At 34.8% G+C, this 25,273-nt stretch overlaps 1 protein-coding gene across 15 annotated transcripts in view; it reads left to right on the forward strand.

Annotated features, from left to right (window-relative positions):
• LOC109055058 (SH3 and multiple ankyrin repeat domains protein 3-like) overlaps positions 1–25,273 on the forward strand; it is a 171,963-nt gene that overhangs the window by 135,516 nt on the left and 11,174 nt on the right. For 13 of the 15 annotated variants that reach the window (XR_006157143.1, XR_006157141.1, XR_006157140.1 and 10 more), the window contains 7 exons: positions 12,322–12,397; positions 17,413–17,495; positions 19,203–19,327; positions 19,519–19,654; positions 22,784–22,864; positions 24,153–24,176; positions 25,032–25,156. Coding sequence is in view for 11 of the 15 variants with exons in the window: in XM_042744424.1 (XP_042600358.1) it covers positions 12,322–12,397; positions 17,413–17,495; positions 19,203–19,327; positions 19,519–19,654; positions 22,784–22,864; positions 24,153–24,176; positions 25,032–25,156 (650 nt within the window). In the remaining 4 variants the exon portion in view is untranslated. The remainder of the gene's footprint in view (positions 1–12,321; positions 12,398–17,412; positions 17,496–19,202; positions 19,328–19,518; positions 19,655–22,783; positions 22,865–24,152; positions 24,177–25,031; positions 25,157–25,273) is intronic. The other 2 variants (XM_042744420.1, XM_042744423.1) reach the window with 1 other exon arrangement.

A 25,273-nucleotide genomic window follows, 5' to 3' on the forward strand; every position in this document is an offset into this window, starting at 1 on the left:
TGCTATTTTTAGTCTCATTTCTGGGTTTGGGTGCAGAAACTCCCTCAGTTTTTTCTTCTTTCTTTTGTTTGATGTTGTTTTAGCAGACTCTCACGATCCCTCTCACTGTCTGTCTCTCTTACGTAGATGGCAGACGCTTGTTGACTGAGTTCAAACTTTTTTATGATGACTTCTTGTGTCATTCGCAGAATTATTGGTGGTGTATTTTCTATTTCTATTTCTATTTGAATATATTTAAAATGCAATTTATTCCTGTGAGGCAAAGCTGAATTATCAGCATCATTACTCCAGTCTTCAGTGTCGCACGATCCTTCAGAAATCATTCTAATATGCTGATTTGCTAGTCAAGAAACATTTATTTGTATTACCAATGTTGAAAACAGTTGTGCTGCTTAATATTTTTGTGGAAACCTTGATACATTTGTCTGTATTTTTAAGTAAATTGGAACAGCATTTAATTGAAATAGAAATCTATTTATTTATCTATTAATATAATCTATTTGAATAATTTAATGCATCCATACTAAATAAAAGTATTAATCTCTTTCAAAACTTTTGAACAGAAGTGTGTGAAGAGATATTTCGCCCAATGAGTGTCATATTGAGAAACATTTGTTAGAATTATGAGTGAGAGACAAACAGAGATTTGGAGATTTCAGAGAGTTACTGGAATTACTCTGTATGACATTTATGTTCTTAGTAGTGATTAATTGAATCAATAGTGCAAGTTTGAGTTTAGTTTCCATGGATACGGCCCTCTTCTTGAAAATGTAGATATTGAATTGACCCGAGAGCATGATTTATAAAGCCATCTGCATGAGGACAGACCATGACCAGACTTCTGGATTGAAAATTCAGTGTATTTCTAATTCAGATGTCAATATATCATTAACATTTCCAGTGTGCGATTATAAAATATTTATCCAGTTGAGGTCGTCCCAGCATGTACCCAGTGGCTGCTCAGCTAGTGTGCAATGTGTGGCTGGATGTTTAGGGTTGTAGCTTCCTAGTGTTTGCTATGTCAGAGCCATTGATTAGCATGTCTATTGCTTATCTCAGCTTCTTGTTTCAAACCGTGTTGAGTGTACTGCATACATCAGCAGCTGTCTTCTAAGGGAGTATCTTAAGTGAAATGGAACCTGATAAGTGTTTGATTTGGAATGCTCTACATAGACAGCAACTCTGAAACAGTGCTTAGATTCTGTGAATAGTGATATTATCTTGTTGCTATGCTAACAATATCTTGTTCTAAATACCAAGTACAGTATAGATTAAACTATTTTTAGATAAGGTTTTGGTGTGGAATGAAAAGGTAGCTCTCTAGGTTTTGGAACAGAGCTATTACAATGAAGGGAAAAATTATGTAGAGAGTGTTTTCACTCAGAAATTGCTAGTAAATCTCAATGACAAAGAAATGGCAAGTAGCTGACTGAATTAAGTGTGAAATCTTAAAGTAGAAAAACCGAAATGACATTTTCTTGTAAAACATACTCCACTTATATTTTATTTATAACTTCGGAAAATCATTTTTGACAGTGTATGTGAAACACTGAATACTGAGAGAGCATTTTTGTGTCACACACATGCGCATATTTTCTCCAGTACACTGAGACTCGTACATTTTCTTGAGTTAATGGTTTGGTGTAGAAAATAAGTTTTAAAATGTGTTGTTTTCTCATTCTGAGAGGCTAAAAACAGTCCAGGGGGTTAAATTGTCTTTCGTATCAATGTCACTCAGTGAAAATATGTCAGACCCAGTCTGGGCTGTCAAAAGGATTGTCAGTCACATGGTGAGGAGTGTTTGACTCTGTGACTAAAGGGTACAGACAGTGACAGAGGAAGAAAGGGAGAAAGAGGCAATTTCTGCTTCCTACGGAGGCAGCATGCTAAGACATTACCGGTATACGCGCTCCCAATGTGAAGGGTAGGAAAACCAACATTTTTAGAAATCTTGCTTCAGCCAAATTCTAATGCAGAGAAAGCAATTCCAGAATGCATTATAATGAGTTCAGTAATAAATTCAAGATGGTGGAAGTGGAGAGAAAATGTTGAGTATAAAAACACTATGAAGGTTCACTAAAAAACAGTTATTAAAAATTAAGTGTTTTGTCCAATATTTGTGTGGCCAGTATACATTACAGTTCCAAAGTTTGGGGTCAGCACAAGTTTTTCATGTTTTTGCTTTTCAAGGATGCATTTTATTTAATAAAAATACAGTAAAAACAATAATATTGGGAATAGGGATGCCACTAATGACTATTATGGTAATCGAGTAATCGGTTGATTATTCTGCCAATTAATCGACTAATCAGATTTTTGTGTGTGTGTGTGTGTGGTAATGAAAATAGACCTTAGCAAACAATAGCCTATAAAATACATATGTAATAGCAATGAGGCAATAATAACAAGTTCATATAAAGTATTAAAAGCAAGTAATCCTATGGTTTTATTTAGCAAAACTGTTAAAATACATCATGTGTTATAAACAATCGAACTAACATACATTAATTATTATATCATATGCCTGCAGAGGGCGCAGTCTAATCCTTGTTTAATATTGACTGAGCAACAGAGTGAGGGTTTACACTTTTATTTTAGTTAGCATATTGAGAAAGATATTGATGTATTCTTCTGTGTTTGTGTAGGTTTATAAATGATGTACCTTACAAATCTAAAGAAATGGCGCATGTTTCCAGATGAATGTTATAATAAACCCAAACTCATATGAGATGGAGATTGAGACTCTCCAAACATGTACTGTAGATGATAACGATTGGCGAGAAGCAGCATTTACTGTGAACGCAACTGCTCTGAGACGCAGTAATTAAAGCACATATATTAAACTCGAATTGAATATATTTAATTGAATCGTAGCGTGTGAATTCATAATAGCATTATGCTTTATTATGAATTTTAAATGGATTTAATATATCATGTTGGCTTGAAAAACCAAGAACTCGTAGTACTCAAATTAAAACGAGGAATCATGACAGCCCTAATTGGGAAATAATGTTATGATGATTTAAAATAACTGTTTTCTGTTTTAATGTTTTAAAAATATTTCTGTGATGTCAAAGTGGAAACATGATCCTTGAGAAATTCTAATATGCTAATAAAAGAAACATATTTTATTGTTACCGAAGTTAAAAAAATTTCTGTTGCTTAATTTTTATTGAGAAACGGAATGCATTTTTTCAGGATACGTTGATGAATAGAGAGTTTAAAAGAACAGTGTTTATTTGGAATATAAATATTTTGTAACCTTGTAAATGCCTGTACTGTCACCTTGATCAATTTAATGCATCCTCACTGAATAAAAGCATTAATTTCTTAGAAAATAAATCTTACTGGCCCCAAACTGTTAAACGATAATGGGTTGGATTCACAGGGAACACTCATACTGATAAAATGTATATCCTGAATGCACTGTAAGTCACTTTAGATAATAACCCTCTGGCAAATGAATGAATAAATGTGCATTTAGAAAACGAGGGAAAATGAAAGCGAGAGATATCAGTAAGTGAGAGGGAAGTTAGTGAGATAACAGCAGGAATGTATTCCATTAAATCAGCTTTCATGTTATTAATTTCTTTTCTGCAGGTTAAATGTGATTTCATTGTGCGGTGGCTGTTTTGCATACTTTTCAGAGATAGTTACCATGGGAAACACGGGATAGTCTGAATATGTATGTATATGTTTAACCTTGCTTAATCCTGAAGGGAAAGTTTTATAACAGAGCCAACTATATTTGTAACTATGTATTGCTATGTTGTTGCTAGGGTGTTGAAAAAAATTGGATGTTGAAACAATTTTCACTGAGAATTTGACAATTAATTATAAAGAAATGGGGTATAACGTTGAATTAAATGTAACATTTTCAAATAGAAAGACTGAAACAATATTTTCTTTTAAAAGATACTACAGTAATCTTTTATAACTTTGAAAAAGAAGTTTTACATGGTAGGTTCTTTGATACGCTGGTCTCTAGATACAGCTCGAGTTCTTCAGCAATAGTGATATAATTTCTTCAGCACTAATGATTATGTGCCTGCACAGGCTGAAGTGAAGTGAATGAAGCGTGTCACATGATCAGATGTGTTGAAGGGCGATGGGTTTGGCTCGGAGTGAAGGTGAGAGCGTGGAATCTAATGAAGGCCTGTAATCTGTAAACTTGAGGTTACAAGTCTGACTCTCTAACCATTACGACTGCCCCAATATACACTGTGTAGTAGACTGATATTTTGTAAAGTTTTTGAAAGGCACATTACAGACAAAATTAGTAGTAGTAATTATAATAATAATAAAATAATAATAATAATAGTTAAACAATAATAATATTCTTTTTCTGAAATACTCTAAGTGTAAAGTTTCTAAAGTATCCATTTGTTTTGAAAAGGATTGATATAAATAAAAAATATATTATTTTTAATGTTAGACTGATTGATTAAGAATCCTTGAGTTTTGGAAAGGCTCTATATAAACAATTATAATTATTATTATTATTATTATTATTATTATTATTATTATTATTGCTGCTGCTGCTATTATTAATATTAATTAATCTAAGTTTAAAGTTTTTAAAGTATCCTGAGATTTGGAAAATGTGCTATATAAATAAAGATTATTATTATTGTTGTTGTTGTTGTTGTTGTTGTTGTTGTTATTATTATAAATATTATTGCTGCTATTATTAATAGTAGAATAGTATAGTTTTTATTTATTTATTATTAATTGGAAATGTGCTATATAAGTAAATGATTATAAATAAATGATGACGATTACCATTATTATTATTAGTATTATTATTATTGATATTGATAATACATTTTAGGGATTAATCTGACTGATTGTAAACTATCCTTCAGTTTGAAAAGGCGCTATATAAATAAAAATAATTTATAGTAGTATTATTGTTTTATTTATAAATTGCAAAATAATAATAATAAACCACAGGACAAAAATGGGTCTTGGATTTTGGATTTTGAGGTGGTGAAACATTACGCTACTTTTTAAGGCCTATTTTTTACATTAGCATACAATTAGAATAACTTTTTTCAATTTCCTACTTGTTATATATTATTGTGGTTGTATAGAAATGTGGTCAAATATTGTTTAACTCTGCTCGATTGATTGATTGATTGATTGATTGATTGATTGATTGATTGATTGATTGATTGATTGATTGATTGATTGATTGATTGATAATTTTCCTTGTTACATCAGCAGAAAAGTCATTTCAGAGACTAAGAAAGCTGAACGTTTCAAACCCCAAAAGGGTTGATTACAAAATAATCAGCATTTTGTGACTGAGAAAGACACTAAACTCCAGCATTATCCGTACCAATGCACTGTAAGACTCTTTGCATAGGAAAGCTTGTGCTGAAGTGCTGCTTACTGCTCATGTATACATAGTGAAAGAAAAGATTTCCTCCCTCTGAGTCTCCCAGATTAATCTCTCTCAGGTCTCACCATTCATAATCCTCATCCTATGACTTGGGAAAAATGCCATAAGAGAGACAGTCAAATGCAGCTATCCCTTTCTCTCATCTCAGCACACAAATGGGTCAGCTCCGTGCAGGGCAGCCAGAGGCCATGGAGAGAAAGAGAGATATCTTGGAGAAAGCAGGAGAGATTAAAAACAGCGTTGAGGATGAAGGGAGAGAGTGTAAGCATGAGGTAATGCTGAAATCACATCAGCAGCTGTTCTACTTCTGAACACTCTGATCAAGCGCGGAAAGAGACCTGCCGCCCCATTGATTTGACCTGTTTACTGCACCGTGTGTGTGTGTGTTAGAGGTTCTGTGAAAGAGAGAAAGAGTGTGTTAGTAGAGATACATTGTGTATAGTTTTATTCAGCACCAGAAATTAAAGTCTGCTAATTTAATTTTTGGAATGAATTGGTTTGTTTGGGTCTTCCGCTCTGCTGTTTTGAATGGCTTTCTAAAGCTTGTGAGTCTCTCTGATATGTGTTTGGATAGAGGACCCTGTTGGCAAAAAAAGGAAGCTCTGAAAGCAAGCTCAGACCATATCAGTAAGCTGTGGAGATGAGAACAGGACAGACCCCCCTCAGAATGAATCACGCACATCTGTTCAGAGCAGCAGAGAGAGAGAAATCAAGGGCTGAATGTATCTTTCAGTGTGGTGAACTGGGATGCTGTTGTATGGCCCTTCAGCTCTAGATATCCACAGCAGAGATACAACTACACCAGCAGTATGGCAACAACAATCAATGAATCTGATGGTATTTGGCCATTTCAAGATTAGCAGCATCAGCTGATACCCTGATCACTTGGTCAATTAACAGATATACACTTAACACTTAAGTGTTTGTCTCCCCACTTTGCCAATTCCAAATTCTACTGACAGTTCTGTCAATGGACAGTAAACTATTTCTGTTTGTTTGTTTTTTGTTTTTAACATTTTTCTACCATTGAATTCTATTAGAACATTATATTAGCCAACAGACATTTTATTTGGTACATTTATTTCATTTAAAATGTATTATTTTAAATCTTTTGTAATTTATTAATTTATATTTATGAACTCATTAATTTAAGATTTTATTCTTAATATATCGTAGAAATATTACAGTTTCTTTATAATTATTTAATAGATTTATTTTATAATTTGTTTCAGATATTTAGTAATTTATTCATGTATTTAGGTGTGTGTGTGTGTGTGTGTGTAATTTTTTAATTAGAATTTATAATATAAATATTTTAGATATATAATAGTCTGTACAATTAAAATTATTTTTTCATTTATTTTAAGTTTTACAGTTTTACAATTTATTAAAATTTTATAATGTTTATAATTTATTTATATTAGTTCATATACTTTATCAAATTATTTGTTCATTTATAACAGATGTATTAAATGATTTTATTTACACCGTCTAATTTTATTTATACAGTTTTTTTTTTTTTGTTATTTGTATTCATAATGTATTAATTCTATTAGAATTTTAATTTAGGTTTATTTATTTAGAGATATATATTTATCTGTATATAATTCAAATGTTATTTATACATAGTTTCTGTTATATATTTTTATTTTATTATTTGTATTTATAAGTTATTCATTATATTATTATTTCAAGTCTTTTATAATTTATTAATGTATTCATCATTTATGTATATTTATTTATTTAGAGATATATATTTATCTGTATATAACTCAAGCGTCATTTATCTATAAAGAGAGTTATAAAGCAATAAGGTCAAAAACTTTTTTGTTTGTGTGTGTGTGTGTCATTTCCTGTTTCAATGGGGATGAAAAAAAGTTATTTATACCCGCAGCGGATAAACTCTTCATGATGGCTTGGTGCCTTTTTCACATAGCTGATGTAAATCAGAGAAATTCTCACAGTGCCTCATATCCTGGAGATCTATCCTGCCATTTGTTTTGATTTGAAAAAAATCTACATATTAGACTTCTTGAAGGCTTTAAGTGTGCTTTCATTTCAAAATCTGTTTGAGTTCTGGCCATCCACATCCCATCTGTGGCATACGGACGCTTCCCATAATCCCTCGCTGGCACCGAGGCCCTGCCATGCATTATGCTGTTCATTTAAAGTAGGAGCATATTTTACAAAAGCATTTAGCACTTTAAACTGTTGAGCCGGAGGGGAGTGTGATTGTTTATGGGGTTTCAATCATTGATCACGTCATCAAGTTGCCACGATGAAGCTTTGAGAATCCGAAGGCCTTTATAGACTGTCACTCAATTGATCAAGACTTTACAGAGAGTCATTTTTGCTTCTGAAATACGTGATTTACAATTGAAGTCATTGATTATTTCTCCCAAGATGGCTTGATTTTCCTGCATGGATTTGTGTCATTTCCAGCAGTTTTTTTTTTTTTGGTCTATTCTTATGCAAGAGTGTTTTTCAGGTTACTCATATTTTTTCTGACAGCCTTTTTATCTCACTGTGAGTTTAGCGAGGCAGTGCCGGTGCATGTGTGTGGGGGATTGTGTTCATTTGGCCACTCTATTGAAATAAATGGTCTAGTTGTTCATTTAGCCATCTGGAATGGATGTGACTCAGCTGTGCTTTACAAACTTTTAATCTCATTTCCGGATCCTGTCTGTATGGCCGTTCACTTGATGCAAACAACTGCATCAACATATCCCTTTCCTGAACAGATAATATACTGATTCATATACAGTGTGTGTTGATGTAGTTTGTCATTTGACAGATGATTGCTGCATGTAGCCCTCAGATCTTTCTCTCTCTCTCTCTTTTCTCTCACTCCTCTTCCTGTAAGAATGATAAATGATTGCATTATTCTTCCTCTGGACACAGATGGCGAGGACCCGTGTAATCAACTACACACACATGCACATGTCCATATGTTGATTTTATTTTTGCGCAGTTATTAATAAATATTATGCATAATGGGTAATATATAGTTTTTTTGTGTTTCATCATGTGTAAATTTTATAATTTATAATTGTGTTTATAATGTATTTATTATAATGTATAATTATAATAAAAATAAAAATCAGTTTATATATATATATATAATATATATATATATATATATATATAATTATATATATATATATATATATATATATAAATATATATATATTTACACTCACCTAAATAATTATTAGGAACACCTGTTCAATTTCTCATTAATGCAATTATCTAATCAACCAATCACATGGCAGTTGCTTCAATGCCTTTAGGGGTGTGGTCCTGGTCAAGACAATCTCCTGAACTCCAGAACTGAATGTCAGAATGGGAAAGAAAAGGTGATTTAAGCAATTTTGAGCGTGGCATGGTTGTTGGGTGCCAGACGGGACGGTCTGATTATTTCACAATCTGCTCAGTTACTGGGATTTTCACGCACAACCATTTCTAGGGTTTACAAAGAATGGTGTGAAAAGGGAAAAACATCCAGTATGCGGCAGTCCTGTGGGTGAAAATGCCTTGTTGATGCTAGAGGTCAGAGGAGAATAGGCCGACTGATTCAAGCTGAAAGAAGAGCAACTTTGACTGAAATAACCACTCGTTACAACCGAGGTATGCAGCAAAGCATTTGTGAAGCCACAACACGCACAACCTTGAGGCGTATGGGCTACAACAGCAGAAGACCCCACCGGGTACCGCTAATCTTCACTACAAATAGGAAAAAGAGGCTACAATTTGCACAAGCTCACCAAAATTGGACAGTTGAAGACTGGAAAAATGTTGCCTGGTCTGATGAGTCTCGATTTCTGTCGAGACATTCAGATGGTAGAGTCAGAATTTGGCGTAAACAGAATGAGAACATGGATCCATCATGCCTTGTTACCACTGTGCAGGCTGGTGGTGGAGGTGTAATGGTGTGGGGGATGTTTTTCTTGGCACACTTTAGGCCCCTTAGTGCCCAATTGGGCATCGTTTAAATGCCACGGCCTACCTGAGCATTGTTTTCTGACCATGTCCATCCCTTTATGACCACCATGTACCCATCCTCTGATGGCTACTTCCAGCAGGATAATGCACCATGTAACAAAGCTCGAATCATTTCAAATTGGTTTCTTGAACATGACAATGAGTTCACTGTATTGAAATGGCCCCCACAGTCACCAGATCTCAACCCATAGAGCATCTTTGGGATGTGGTGGAACAGGAGCTTCGTGCCCTGGATGTGCATCCCACAAATCTCCATCAACTGCAAGATGCTATCCTATCAATATGGGCCAACATTTCTAAAGAATGCTTTCAGCACCTTGTTGAATCAATGGCGCGCAGAATTAAGGTAGTTCTGAAGGCGAAAGGGGGTCAAACACAGTATTAGTATGATGTTAGGTGAGTGTATAGTTTATTAGATAAAATAAAATTAAAGTAAATTCATATAGTTCACAAATTTTATGATTAATATGTTAAATAAAAATAAATAAATAACAGCACCACTTGTCTCGTACGTATTTGGTGATTTCAGAGTAGCCCAAGCTGTTTCTCATCGCACTGTGTGAAATATACACTGAACAGTGGCTCAAAACACCCGACCGCTGCATGAGGCTGGATAAAGCAAACCAGTGTTGTGCTAGTAAAGTTTAGATGGACGACGATTGTAATCAAAGTAAAGTTTGTGAGGATCAGTGGTGTTTATGTACATATGGGCATCAGATGCTTCAAACACGATCGCTTGTTCTGTCTGAGGAAATGTTCACTGATGACATCGAGCTGCCTTCAGATCACTGAATTTCCCCACATTTAGAATGTTTTCATTTTTCAGTTGTATTTTGGTGTGTTTAGTGATTCTGAATGGATCCATATAGTAGCTATATGCAGTCCTTTGGCATCTCCCTGTGGTCTTGATTGGTATTGCAGGTTGACTTGTGCTTAATTGTTACTGTTACTGTATAATTGAGCCTTAAGTACTTTTAAGTTAAGTTTTTAATCATGTCTGCAGTGACATTTTTGCAAAGTACGTTTTTAAGAAAGAACACTGAAGGTTTAAATCTGTCTTGAATTTATTTTGTTTAAAAATAATAACATGGAATTGAAAAGTAATAACACTAGATTACAAAGGATTTTGTGAATATAAAAGGTTGGGGGGCCTTGGAGTAAAACAAAAAAGGTTAAGAACCACTGCTATATGCAATACTAATACCAGTGCTTATACATGTGCGTATATATCACCCTCTTTCTCTCTCATTCTCTCTTTCCCTCTCCTGTGAATTTGATCTGTGCGTCCTTCCTTGCCTTCAAGTCATTAAAATGCTAATGCATGCCTTTAACTTCTCAATTCTGTGGTGACAGAGTAGGACACAGTCAGTAGATGTAACTCTCACTTTTCCCCTCTCTCTCTCTCTCTCTTATATTCTTTCTTTTGAAATGTAATCAATTATCAATTTAATGTAATTATTAATCACATTAGTCTCGGTAAAGTGACTAAAGTGTGAGTATAACAGGCTGATTTTTAGAACTTTTTATTAAAAGAGGTTTTAAACATTTTTTTAAAGCAGGTTTTCCTATTTGCTATCAACTTTTTTCTATTGATGAGTTATGAGCTGTTTTATTTATCTATAAATGAATGTGTTTATTTATTAAAGTGTGTTTATTCTATAATTTAGCGTAAATAATTTGTAATTACCTAATTATCATTTTTGCCATTATATTTCTTTTTATTCATTTATTTATATGCATTTATTTCTGTATATTACATATACTACTGTATATTTAATTTTAAATATTTTGTTAAATACTTTCGTCATTTTATTTTATAATATATAATATAGTTTTTTTACTGCAGAAATTTCTGTCATAATTTACTATTACATTTCCATTTTTATCATCTCTCTGATTTTTCTCTTGTCAGAAGTAGAGCAAGTCACATGCAATTTCGGATAAAACTGCAGGGCAGCATACCACAACTTACTCATATTATTAGTTTGAATAGAATCTGTAAGTATTAGTACAAATCCGGCTTCATGTACACAATATTCATATGTCATTTCTTTTTTTCTGGCTGAAAGACAAAATATTTTTACAGTATGTTTTCATAGTGTGCTGAACTTGTTTATTTCGAGACATCAAGGAAACTTTGATGTATCATAATATGACTCATTTAAACACAATCAGCAAGACACTTCGCAGACTATCAAAGCAAGAGAGAACTAAAGAAAAGCAGACATGCACAGAGGGAATACCAAAGTGTGACACAGGAAGGAGTGGAGACAGGGGACGGAAGAAAAGACAGAGGAAATATGCATTAGTAATCAGACCAGAGCAAGTGGGTCACTGGGTTTATTAAGAAAGGGGGGAGAGAGAGGAGGACATGTTGAATTCAATAACACAGAGAGCAAAGTGTAATTCAATAACCGCTGTAACACAATTTCTAATGTATCTAGGAAAGAAATGCATGTGTTTGACTCTCTGTTCTTGCCAGAAATTGTTTGTCAGATTCATTATTTGTGAGATTCTCAGGGTGTGTTTGTGTATGTTTGTGGGTGAATGTGTATATGTGTGTCAACAGATTGGCCTTCTGTAGGGGAGCAGTGCATTGATTTCCAGCCCAAAGTCCAATCACATAAATCTAGTCTGGCTTGAGACACCAGGCCTATTAGCCAGACCCTCTGACTGGATTAACGAGACCACATTCTCTCTCACACACACAAATATACAGTTGACCTTGCCTTTGCATTTAATTAAGATCATCTACATTTTCGCACACAAACAAACACCCACATATTCGCAGAAGGCTGATTAGAGACATGCTATCGGCTCTGAAATGCGATGCAAATATGATAAACGGCACTGAAAATGACAAATAGGGTGTTTGTGATGATTAATGTTTAATATGTGTCGTGTTTTTCTTTCAGAGACAAGAGAGGACCGAACCAAGAGGCTGTTCAGACATTACACTGTGGGCTCCTACGACAACTTTACCTCATATAGGTAATGTATATATGTGTGCATGCAGAAAAAAATATATATAGGGTATTTTGGTTATCAATAGTTCAAAGCAAACCTGAGAAAGTTAGTCTGACTCAGTGGAGTCTGTCATTTGTGGTATTCAGTCTCTACTGCCATCTAGAGGATAGAGGTTGTGAACACACATTACATCATGCTTTTATTTTTACCACTTATATCTGCTTTTAATTTACACATGCACTTAGTTCTCATTTCACATTTTATTGCATGCAACATATTTCTTTTTGTTTCTGTTTGTTTAAGATTAAAAAATAAATGCATAAGAATTCCACTGAGAACCAAGAACTACATTAAATTTTACATCTGAGTGTAATGAAAAACAGTTAAATGAGAGGTCATGTTTTACATTATGCTCAGTGTTACAGTGTAATTGGATATGCAAATCTACTTAGGAATAATATCTGTGTTATATACAGTGTTTCAAGGGACCCTCAAATTAGATTCTATGAATGTACTTAATTCTGTCCCACCAATGAATATGAGCAACAAAGTGTGATGTTGTATGCTTTAATAGAAAAATAATGACACACTAAATGTATTTCTTTATATTTTATACATCATTTTATATTGTTAAATGCATTTATTTTATTCAAAATGAATACATTTAGATATCTACTACAGTTTCTCACAGCATTGGACAGCTTCTCATATAAAGTTTGTATAGTTTTGTACTACAAAAACAGTAAAAGGATTGTATATTGTATACTTACATTGATGCAAGACTGTCAAAATGATTTGATTAACACCCAAGAAGCCAAGTGGTGACTTTGGTGAAATGTCTTTTCACTATACAAAGTTGCAGGTCAGAGTTCATCATGTTTTAAAAAAAAAATCATATTTTTTTAATTCTATGCAGCTATATACTTTATTCAGGCTTGTGCATATTTTATTTTTGGGATGAAAACAAGGCTATGAGAGATAGAAGTACAGTTTAATAAAACTACCGATTGTGTCTTTTCTGAGAAGAAAAAAAAAATCCATAAAAAAGTTGTGAAAATGAAGTGATCTAAGACTTGTACAGAGTGTGCCATTCTAAAGACTGTAAGTGTATCCCTCACAGCCTCATTTTCATCCACGGTAAATTCAATTTGGCGTCCAAACCCACCAAGGTCTTTAGAGGCAAATGCTTAACATACTCTTGCAAATCCATTCTGCCTACTGTAGTGTGAGCGCAACACATAATCAAGTTTTTGTTACTGCTATTTTCAATATATTCAACACTGTAAAGTGTTTTTGAAATTAAAGACTGATTGATGTGAGACGATGTGAGGATAAGATGAGATGAGTTTGGGAAAGGAGTAAAAGAGAGAGAGAACGGGAGAGGATTAATTACTGGAGTCTCTCTGTCAAACTGATACTTTCCACTCCATTCATCTTCTCTTGCCAGGACGCTCAAGAACAGCAAACAGGTCTAGAACAGCAGCCTAAAGAACTGCACCCAGTCAAATCAATTACCTTCTGTAATGGACTCGAAACGTACAAGACAAATGAAGCCTCTCCCAGACTCTTAAAATCATCTGTTTCCCAATATGAGATGTGAATGAATGACCATCACCTTACTGAAATAAAGTTATATTAATAGATTTAGACTGTTAGCATGCCAAACTATGTTCCGCTAAGTCTGTTAGGCTAATCGATTTAAACTGTAAATATTAGCATGTAAGTGTGCCAAAGTATGTTTAGCTAAAATTACAAGTCTGCTAATCAATGTAAATTGTAAATATTAGCATGTAAATGTGCCAAACAATTTTCTGCTAATATGACAAGACCGCTACTCTATTTAAACTGTAAATATTAGCATTCATAGATGAGCTACTTCTAGCTAATACTTTCCCATGTCCAATCCATACTTAAAGACTGATGTTGTAAGTGTTATATTTTAATATTTTAATCACTACTTCGATTTAGTGTAAATGTTAATATAAGTGTGCTGATCCATGTCCAGCTACACTGTTAAGTGCACTAAACTGAACATCAGCAGTTAGCACACATTGACCTAGTTGTGAAAAGCTAGCACACAGACAGAAAGCACACATTAACTGGCTGAAGTTAAAATGTGTGCTGTCAACTCCCTTTTCACTTCTTTCGTAAGTGTTCATTATATGTGAATGTCAGTCGCCGTATACAGAGTTATAGCATCATTGACATGGGACAAAGTGGAGTTAACACGCTCATACACGTTCCCCTCGGCTCAGGAGATCATTTTAGGGAGTTGTGTGCACTACAATGACAAGAAGTCAGCGCTACACTAAACCTTCTTCCTGAGGTCTAATGGCCTTTATATTCATTTTCACACTTCATTATCTCATCAAATTATCATTAGGCGCTAGATTAGCTGAACTTGACTGTGAGGGCTTTTGTAAGCTTATAACAAATATTTGAAATAGTTAATGCATTTATATAACAGAAACATTACATAAGCCATAAATCAACCCAGACAATGTACACATATATATATAGTTATTTTTACTATGCTATTGCCACAGTTTTACTATGATATTTTAAGGGACGAGATGATATATTAAGATTTTGATGTTTGTTACAATGCAACCCAAATATTCCACTTTCCCAGTTTAATGTGGCTTGTCTGGGATTTTGTTCGTAAACAAACCACAGCAAATGCCAGTTCCAGACGCCCAACCGTACACTGATGTTATCACAGGCGTGACTGGTGTTCTGTTGGACAGAGCGTTTCGTTAACCCGAGGCGCTAACGACAACAAATCATCTGTAATTGATCTAATTGATTCTCCACTGGTTAATTAGATTCTTGTCACTCCTAATGCATCAGTGATGAAGACCCTCGGGGTACGAGAGAGAGAAGAGAGAGAGAGAGATGAGCTTTCTTCTAATAGCTGATGATACAGACACCAGTCGTTGCTCTGGCCTCATGTGATCACATAGACAGCTTTTAGTAGTTTTGTGGTAATTATTCTGCAATCAGCACACAAGCAGCTGTTCACAAGGACTTTATTATGCTCTGTTTGTAAAACAGATTTTTAGATGGTATGGGAGTTTTTAGAAATGAGGTGCTGTGTGAGAGATATAGATTTTGCAGTAATAAAATATCTTTTTCTTTAGCTTGACTGGCAGAGCGTGGCACCAGCAATGCCAAGGTCATGGGTTTGATTCCCAGGGAAGACCCAAACTGATCCATATCATGAAATCACTGTAAATTGCTTTTCACACTATGATTAACTTTGGGTTAATGTATTTTTACACCCTCTGCTGGTGCTGAAGGCATGCAGTGTGAATCAGTGCAGTGCTTGAATATTACAGCAAGTTGTTTAGCAACAGATAGCCAATCATAGACTAATTTATAATAACTCCTTTAAATATTCATGCTTGGTACAGTAGCAGAAACATCCACAAGTTTTTTTTTTACTTTTAGCTAAAAGTTTAACAATGCTTAAATGGGTAGTTAAAAAATTACAATTCTTTCATCACTACTCGCCCTGCCAACTTTAACACAGAACATTTTTAATGCAAGACACTACAAGCATAACTGGTGTTTTTCAAACACTGAGATTTTGCTTCTATAACTTGTCTTCTTTCAGACTAGTGCAAAGAAAACATCTAAAGTGTACATTACACATTATATCTGTAGATGTCATTTACAATACATATCTTTAAAGGCATTTTTTTCTCTCTCTCTCTCTCTCTCTCTCTCTCTCGCCTCTCTCTCGTCTCTCTCTCTCTCTCTCTCTCTCTCTCTCCTCTCTCTCTCTCTCATGCACTCCACTTCAGTAGCACTTACAAACAGCAAACCTTACAGTTTATTCCTAAAGGTTTTTACAGAGGAGGTTGTTCATATATCACTCACCTGATTTATGTAGCATTTTATTCCTAACAACGTTAAAAATTTGTTTTCTCCTGAAAATATTTTCACATTTTTGGAGTGAGATATCCAAAACCCCCTCTGTAAAAACCATTAACTTTAATATGTCAACAAAATAAATGAAATCTCCAGTATTCAGTTTTCTTTTCTGGAAATGTATGCAAATTAGTATATTAATTAGCATATTAAATTACATAATGCCTCATTTGCAAATTTAAAGATAACATTTCAGAAAACTTGTAATAGACAGTTATCTTAATGTACTGTGATTAATCAACTCTCTTAATTACAATTTGTAGCCTTTTCACCTGTAGTGTCTTGCCTTAAGCATGCAAAGCCCATTAGTTGTTTTAGATAGAAGAATCTGCCAAATGTTATGCAAGTCATGCAAATGCAGAACAGCACAGTTAATCATAGCAGTGAGGTTAGTGAAGTGATATTTGTATGTCTAGAGCGCTGTTTGTATGTGTGTGTTGGCGGGGGGCTGATGGTGTCTACAGGCGGGTAACTGTGGTTCACATGAGTAAGGAAGAACAGATTTGTCCCTGCTGTTCACGCTGATGATAACTATCTCCATGCATCCAGACAGATGGACCGTGTGTGTGTGTGTGTATGTGTGTTAAGGGGAAGAGACCACCATAGAAAAAGATCCTTTGTGTGTCTCTGACTCGCTTTCTCTTTTGTGAGCACTTGTCCCATCTTTTTATCACTGATGGGCTGCACTTTCAAGGCATGGATGCAGGGTTGACATTGTCTTTGTACATTTCTGGCTTTTAAAGGATGTTTTTGTCTCTCCACTGCATTCGGAGTTGGATGGGGAAAGAGTTGAAGGCCCTCATTTTTCTGTCCTTTCATTTAATAGCATCAGAGGCTGGATATTAGCATTTGGTCCAATCTCCTAATGCAGTTAAAGAGGCTGCGCTGGAGTCAAACAGAAGGACAGGAGCTTCCACCTGAGCTTTTTCATACTGTCCACACTCTCACAGCCTCAGCTTTTAACCTGATTGGCTCATCAGGCGAGCGGGATGATCAGGGAGAGTAGCGGTGTGTGGGGGTATGTCCAGGTGGTCCGGCTGTGGTGGTCCTGATACAGGCATGGTGCTGGAGTCTGACATCACTGTCCTGCTCTCTCTTATGCCCAGTGATTACATCATCGAGGAGAAGAACGCTGTGCTCCAGAAGAAAGAGAATGAGGGATTCGGCTTTGTCTTGCGGGGAGCAAAAGGTAAGACGTGGCTTTGAGCTAATGGCCTTGGAAGCTGACGCTTCTTTCACAATACTGGGTTGCATTACACACTTAATGTCAACATGAAACACTGTTTGCAACACATTTTACTTTTGTAATTTGATGTATTTCCAAGTAAAACAGGATTTTCAAAAAATAGTTGAATTTGAGAATCGCTTGGCTTGTGAAAACTGACAAGCATTGTTAATTATTCAATTCATTTATTAAATATAAAAATGTATAATAATAGTCACACTGATAGCCTTGTGGGCAGCACGCCGACAAAAAGTGCTGTTACGCTACGGGCGTCCCGTGTTCGAATCCCAACTTGAGGACCTTTCCCGATTCCGCCCCCTCTCTCCCACTTCACTTCCTGTCAATTCTGATCTGTCCTGTCACAATAAAGGCAAAAAATGCTAAAAATACATCTACAATATGTATATTATACAATATGTACAATATGTATATTATATACAATATATGTATTGTTATATACAAATATAATAATAATTATTATTGTTATTGCTGTTATTGTTTTTACACTAATTACCAATAGTTAATAATAGTTATTTTTATTATTAACAATAATCACAATTATAATAATTTCTATTATTATTGTTTTTGTTCTAAAATCATTTAAAAATATAGGTATGAAAAAAATATTATTATTATAACAATAAGTATGAATAGTTAATAATAGTTTTTTATTATTTTTATTGATAATAATTGAAAATAATTTAATATTAAACAATATATTTATAATTAATCATCAAAATTGGCATGAAAAGTATCAAAAATAAAAAAATTAAAAATTATTAAAAAATAAAAAAAAAAAAAAAAAAATAAAAAAAAAAAAAAAAATAATAATAATAATAATAAGTTAGCTTATATTCCCAGTTAACAAAGTGATTGATACAGAGAGAATTTGATTTAAGATCTTCTAGTTGTGATTAAAAGAACCCTAAAAGCAATAGACTCATCTGAAGAAAGTACAGTATAATGTACCATGAAGAACTTTTTAATATCCAGTGACCAATATAAGAATCCCTGTAAAAACCCAAGCATTGCAAAGAACCATTGAACCAAAATGTAGTTTTTCTCTAGAGTTAAAATGAATATTACTCTGAAATAACATCCATCACACATCTACAATCATTTATATGAAATAAATGCATATCAGTAGTGCAACAGTGTGTGTGCTTTACAGATGCGGTTCTGGTGACAGCATAAAATAGAGTTAAGTGAATGTTAACTTCATTACTTACATAATCAAATATCATGGTCACTGGTTCATATTGTGACATTCTGAAACATATATAGTGGTGACTCAACAGCAGTATTAGACAGTTGTGTTTGAAAGCACATACAGATCAGCAGGGTTTTTGAGTTGTGTTTGTGTTTGTGTGTGTTAGTGCCCAGTCTCTGGGGTGGCACCATCCTGGGTAGGAGTTATGAGTTCCTAATGCCATCTGTTACCCACATGGTGCATTAATATCTCTTACGAATATGGGTGTCAGCAGTCTCTTTATTGCTTTCATAATTTCTATACTATGACTTCCTCAAAGGTTAAAAGGAAAACACTTACAGATCTGTATGGAAACATGTTTATATTAGTATATATTATTATAATTAAGCCATTCATTAACTTCAAAAAGAGTCTAAGCACCAATAATGTGATATTGCATGTGGTTCTCTGTGTTTGTGTAGCGGAGACGCCCATTGAAGAGTTTACACCCACACCTGCCTTTCCTGCACTGCAGTACCTGGAGTCTGTGGATGTTGAGGGCGTGGCCTGGAGGGCGGGGCTAAGGACTGGTGACTTCCTGATTGAGGTATTGGATTGGTTTGTCCACTGATATCCCAGATCTTTCTGTATCTACTATTAATCGTTTCACATTTTCAGCACATAAAAATGTAGTAATATTTGTTGCAGCTGTGTAATAACTAAGTCTAGTCTGAGATTCTGGGAATGTGCCAGAGAGGTGGAAAAACACTTATGATTTCTTTGCGATATTTCTTTCAGGTGAATGGTGTAAACGTGGTAAAAGTGGGACACAAGCAGGTGGTGTCACTCATCCGGCAGGGCGGGAATAACCTCCTGATGAAGGTGGTGTCAGTCACACGCAAGCCAGAGTCTGAGGAGTCAGTCAGGAAGAAGGGTAAGGTACCTGATCATTTCAAACAGAACTGTTCTGTCCTAGGTAATGAAGCTACTGTATTTTTATTTATTTATTTATTTATTTTGTCATTTTATTTTACAAAATTAATTTTGTCATTTTTGATTTTAATTATTATTATTATGATTATTATTATCATTTTATATTTTCTATATTATTTAGTTTTTATTGATTTTATTTTGTCATTTTAAAATTAGGTTGAAAATGTAAGTATTAGTATTATGTAAAAATTTTTTTTTTGGGGGGGGGGGGCTTTTATGCAAGGAAAATGCAAGTTTATATATTGCTAAATTTTTCAGCAGTGAAAATGCAAGTGTTAATGTTGTTTTTTATGTTATTTTTTTATTTTACATTCGTTATTTTTGTTTCCCATTTCATTTTAGAGTTACATTTCTGGATTTTGTTTTTAAGTAAAAAAATAATTTTAATTTTAATTTTAATTTTAATTTTAATTTTAATTTTAATTTTAATTTTAATTTTAATTTTAATTTTAATTTTAATTTTAATTTTAATTGACTTTCCAACATTGCAATTATTATTAACAGGATTTACAACTTACAAACAAGATCTGCAGTTTAATATATTGCTTAAATGTAGATTATATGTATTCATGGGTGTCTCTCAAGAATAACATCTTACTGTTAAGTCAGTTACATGCAAATGGTGTAATATTGAGTATGAGGTATTATAGTTGAGTTATAGGGAATGTGCTGACTGCTGGTTTTGTTTGTTTATTGTGGGCGGGGCTACTGCAGTCAGACAGAAGGGCTCTTAAAGGCACGGGTTGCTAGGGAACCAGTCTTTGATGCTCTGTACTGTATGTAATGATCAGACAGTGAGAGATTTCTCTCAGCAGGGTGAATCTAGTCTCACACACGAGGAAAAGAAATGCTGCAAGAATGTATAAAGGAGCGAGTGTAATGATCATAGCCGATCGTGACAGTAATGACTGTGTTCGTCAGAGGAGAAAACTTCAGGAATATTAACTAAATGACAGGGTTATTTGTAACAAGGAATTGTGATGACTAAGCAGACTGAAGTGTTTTCTGTGCAACCTTTCCACATGCACACATTTGTGCATTCCTACACCCACTCAATCGATTAGCAGTTGAATGAGTCCAACGGTAGAGTTATTAGAATCACAGCAAAACCTCGAAACCCAAAGAGGTAGTCTATTCAATATCCATGCAAACTATCCTCACTTTTATCTGCAACTCCCACACAATCCAAACCCTTCATTGACCTGTGTTTGCCTTTAGTGGATGATGGAGCAGGATAGAAAAACAGTCGTTTAGCAGTCACTTTTATCCAAAGCGTCTTACAGTATAGGTGGAATCAGGATGGTTGACTATGCAGATCCATACCTAACTGTAAAATACATTAAATATAAGTTTTTTGCATTCACTCTATGGTTTTTTGCAACTCTTTATATATGCATCAGACGTTCTCGCTGTCTCTGCAGCATCTCAATCAATGGACATGTCCTGTTAAATTAGTGTCTGGTCTGTTGGTTTTTTAGCATTATTTTTTTTTTTATGTTATTTATTACATTCTGGATTAAAGGAAAATGACTGCACATTTAACATGCTCCATTAATATTTTTATTTTATATTATTATATTGTTAAATGTTTAAGCATATTTTTTACCAAAATGTGAGTATTATTAAAGCTTGTAGCTTGTAAACATGATCCATAATTTAATATATTGCTTAAATGTAGTTCATATATGTTCAGCAGTGAGTCTGGCAAGTGCAAAATGCATTAACTACACTGTCATTTAATGCATTGGCAGATGCTTTTATACAAAGCAACTATTTTATTTATTTTATTTAATTTTATTAAAATAATTATAATTATTATATTAAAATTAAATTGCTGGATTTTTCACATTATAGAATCTTTATTTTATCCTATTTTATAATTAAGTGGATTTCCACCAAAGAAAAATGTGAGTATATTTAACAAAGAAAATAGTTTATTAAGAAGATCCACAGCTAAATATATTGCTTAAATGTAGTTCATATATGTTCAACAGTGAGTCTCACAAGTGCAAAATGTATTAACTACACTTCTTTTTAATGCATTTGGCAAATGCTTTCTTCCAACGCAAACTGCATTGCATTTAAGCCATGTATTTGATCAGTTCATGCATTCCCTGGGAATCAAACCCATGACCCCGTTGTTGCTAGCAGGATGCTTTGCAATCAGAGGGAAGTGCTGTGTTGTTTATGCCCCTACGACAGGTCCTTACCCTAAAATCTGATTGTCAATAAGAATGTTGTTCTTACTTGGCAAAATCACGGTCAACTGCAAAGTTATTGCAGGGTTATTGCATAACTCTGGGCTATGCGAACTACCACACACTCACACACTACTGATGAAGTAATAATAGAGTGTCTGTTGTTAGTTTTGTAGCTATATCCTCCCACACACACATACAAACTCACACACACAGATTCTCACAGTTGAAATGCACAAACCCAGGCCTTGCTCCTGCCAGAGTTGCCATGGTTACTACAATGCATGTTTGAAGTAAGTATTGCATTAGTGCCTTGGTTTTTCTCTCCTCGTCTCTCTCTCTCCAGCTCCACTCCGGTCTGCAAGGTTGCTAGCTGAAGGAGTGAGGAGTTTTACGCCGATGTTACTGAGACGATAGATGTGTCCGATCTCCTGGAACTCTGATCGTTTTCTTGGTGCTTCTTGTATCATTGCTTGGGAGTTTATAAGCATGCTTTGGACATAGCATCAGGTTTTGTTTCTGAGAGACAAAGGGAAACTCAGCCACCATTTGGGTTGTAAGAGGCTGAATGTGATATGAGGGGTTGTGGGAGACGAGTATTTCTTTCTACCATCGGAGGTCCACCAAGAACTGAAGTTGGTTTCTGGTCGTGCAATCACACAGGAGATGTCTGATAGTTACATGATTCTATGTTGCATGTCAGAGAGAGAAAGACGGAAGGATAGAGTTTAATCGTTGTGCGGCAGTGTGGTACGTTGATCTTCGGATGAAGATGGTGAAAAAGCGCTGGCAGCTGCCGATGGGCAGCAGCCGTGAAGGCCCCTCGCCACGCCATCCTGTCTTCTCATCTACTCCTTGCCTTTCCTCCACAGCGCCCCCGCCTCCAAAAAGAGCGCCCAGCACCACCCTCACCCTGAGGTCCAAAAGCATGACTGCTGAGCTCGAAGAACTAGGTAAGAATTCCTCAAACAAACAAACAAACGTGCTACTGTATGTTGTGAGATTAAATATTTTTTCTTTCAGTTTTTGTCTTAAAAGATGTAAAATGTACTCGCCCTCAGGCCGTCCGATATGTAGATGAGTTTGTTTCTTCATCAGGACCGATTTGGAGAAATGTAGCATTACATCACTTGCTCAACAATGGATGCTCTAGAGTGAATGGGTGCCATCAGAATGAGAGTCCAAACAGCTGATAAAAACATCACAATAATCCACATGTGACGTCGCAGAAATAGAAACTGTTTCTAAAATAGAAACTTTGCATGTTGCCGTCATGGCTGGTTAGAATAAAAACTCTGATTAATATGAAAACAAATACCTTATATTGTGTGTCACGGCGTCACATGTAGTTAGGACACGGTGTAACACTGGTCTCTCCATTGGAAAAAGCCATCTCTTCTGACTCAATAAAGAAATAAGCACAGACCAATCTTTATTTACAAGTGAAAACAGTTCAAAAAAATGTTGGTGGATTTTGATGTGAAAGGACAACAGGACATTTTTTTCACTGGAGAAAGTGTTATTATGGATTATGGATTTGTATTTTGGCTGGAAGCAGCGGTTTAAAGTTAAAATGACTTGATGGATTTGTTTCTTACAAACATGCAGCTTTTCACATCACAAGATGTTAACTGATGGACTGGAGTCTTGTTGAATACTTGTGGATTTTTATGTTGTTTTTATCAACTGTTTGGACTCTCATTCTGGTGGCACCCATTCACTGCATAGGATCCATTGGTGAGCAAATGATGGAATGCTAAATTTCCAATGAAGAAACAAACACTGTAATTTACTCTATTGAAGGGCTGCACGTTCTTGGATTCAGTGTGCACTTTTTTAAGCCTATGTGCATATGAAGATGGACAATTTTGGGCATCGGAGTTCTTCCAACTAGTCAGTCATTCAGATTATGAAATAGTCAGTTGGGAAAATAGATAGTTTTACACATCCTATTCCCCTTACACATGCACACACATTTGGATGCAACATTTTCTCTCTATCTGTCTCTCTCTGTGTTGCTCATTCTTGTTTATTTATTAACTGTGTCATCTCCCTCCTGCAGCCATTTAGGCTGTTCAAAACATCAGCTGTCTTTTCCTCTCTCGCACAATCTGTGCTCTGAGTTTACTGAGTTCATTATACATAATCACTCACGTTCACACACTGAAACACATATCGACAGACATTTGCTGCTGTGAGACTTTAATGGAGAAGTGTTCTGTACATTTATTTCATGCTCAGCCTCTGCAAGGAGGAGAAGAGGAGGTAAGTTGAGGTTTTTAGAATATGTGTATGCAACCATCGTCACCTTGCTCAAGCTGTAATATTATTTATTTAGCTCCATTCCAAAGCCTAGTGAGCTGCCTACCTAACCAGTATTTTTAGGCACTCTAATCATAAAGGCAGTAAAATTATGCTCTCTTAAAAAATACCGTGTTTTGGATGTCCCGGAATGTTTTGGGTAAAAAATCAAATATTTCTATACTAATTTAAACATAAATTGATTCTATTATTCAAGTGTAAAAAAAAAAGTGTCAAAATGCAATTGATTGATGAATATTTTATCCAGTAATTCTGTTTTTTTTTTTTTTAAGCTTATTTGAACTTCACACTCTTAACATAGCAAGATGTGCTGATGCCAAACTGGAAATCCTTTTACACTAGGAATTCTATTTGTGTGGCACGTGGAGTGTTCCAAATGAGTCACTTATGAGGTTCTATTTCGGTTAGGATGCTGCCTTAGGGACTGTTCACACAGGATGCATTCTTGCCTCCATCTGTGATGTTTTTAATTGTTTTTCTTTGTCAACATGCAATACCTTGATAAACTTCAGAAGAACATACGAATGTATCCTGTGTAAGGCACTACTCAAGTAGACAGTACACAGCCAGGCAGGTCTATGGGTTGGAACTGAGCTTGCCATACTATACTTTTTCCCATAAATAAGAAGCAGTGATGCATTCCGTTAATTATGTGTCATTAACATTGCCATTTCATATTTATTTAGCCTTTTTTATTTCAAAGCATGTTATCAAATGAGATCCATGTTACAACCTGTTGAGAACTACGTGTGTTAGTGTTTATAATGAACTTGGTTTTATGTGTGTGTTTATCAACAGAAAGGCTAGATGAGATTTTGGCCTCTCAGGAGACAGTACTGAGGCCAAAGGTGGAAGCAGACTACAGAGCAGCAACAGTGAAGCAACGTCCTACTAGTCGCAGAATTACACCAGCAGAAATCAGTGTAAGATACAGTGTGTCCTCACACACTCAGATGATCAGAAAGTGTCCCATTTTAGCTGCATTGACCAAATATACCATATGTACACAGTTGACTTCAAAAGTCAAAAACGTTTCTTTG

Source organism: Cyprinus carpio, chromosome B18 (assembly GCF_018340385.1).
Source record: "Cyprinus carpio isolate SPL01 chromosome B18, ASM1834038v1, whole genome shotgun sequence".
NCBI lineage: Eukaryota > Metazoa > Chordata > Actinopteri > Cypriniformes > Cyprinidae > Cyprinus > Cyprinus carpio.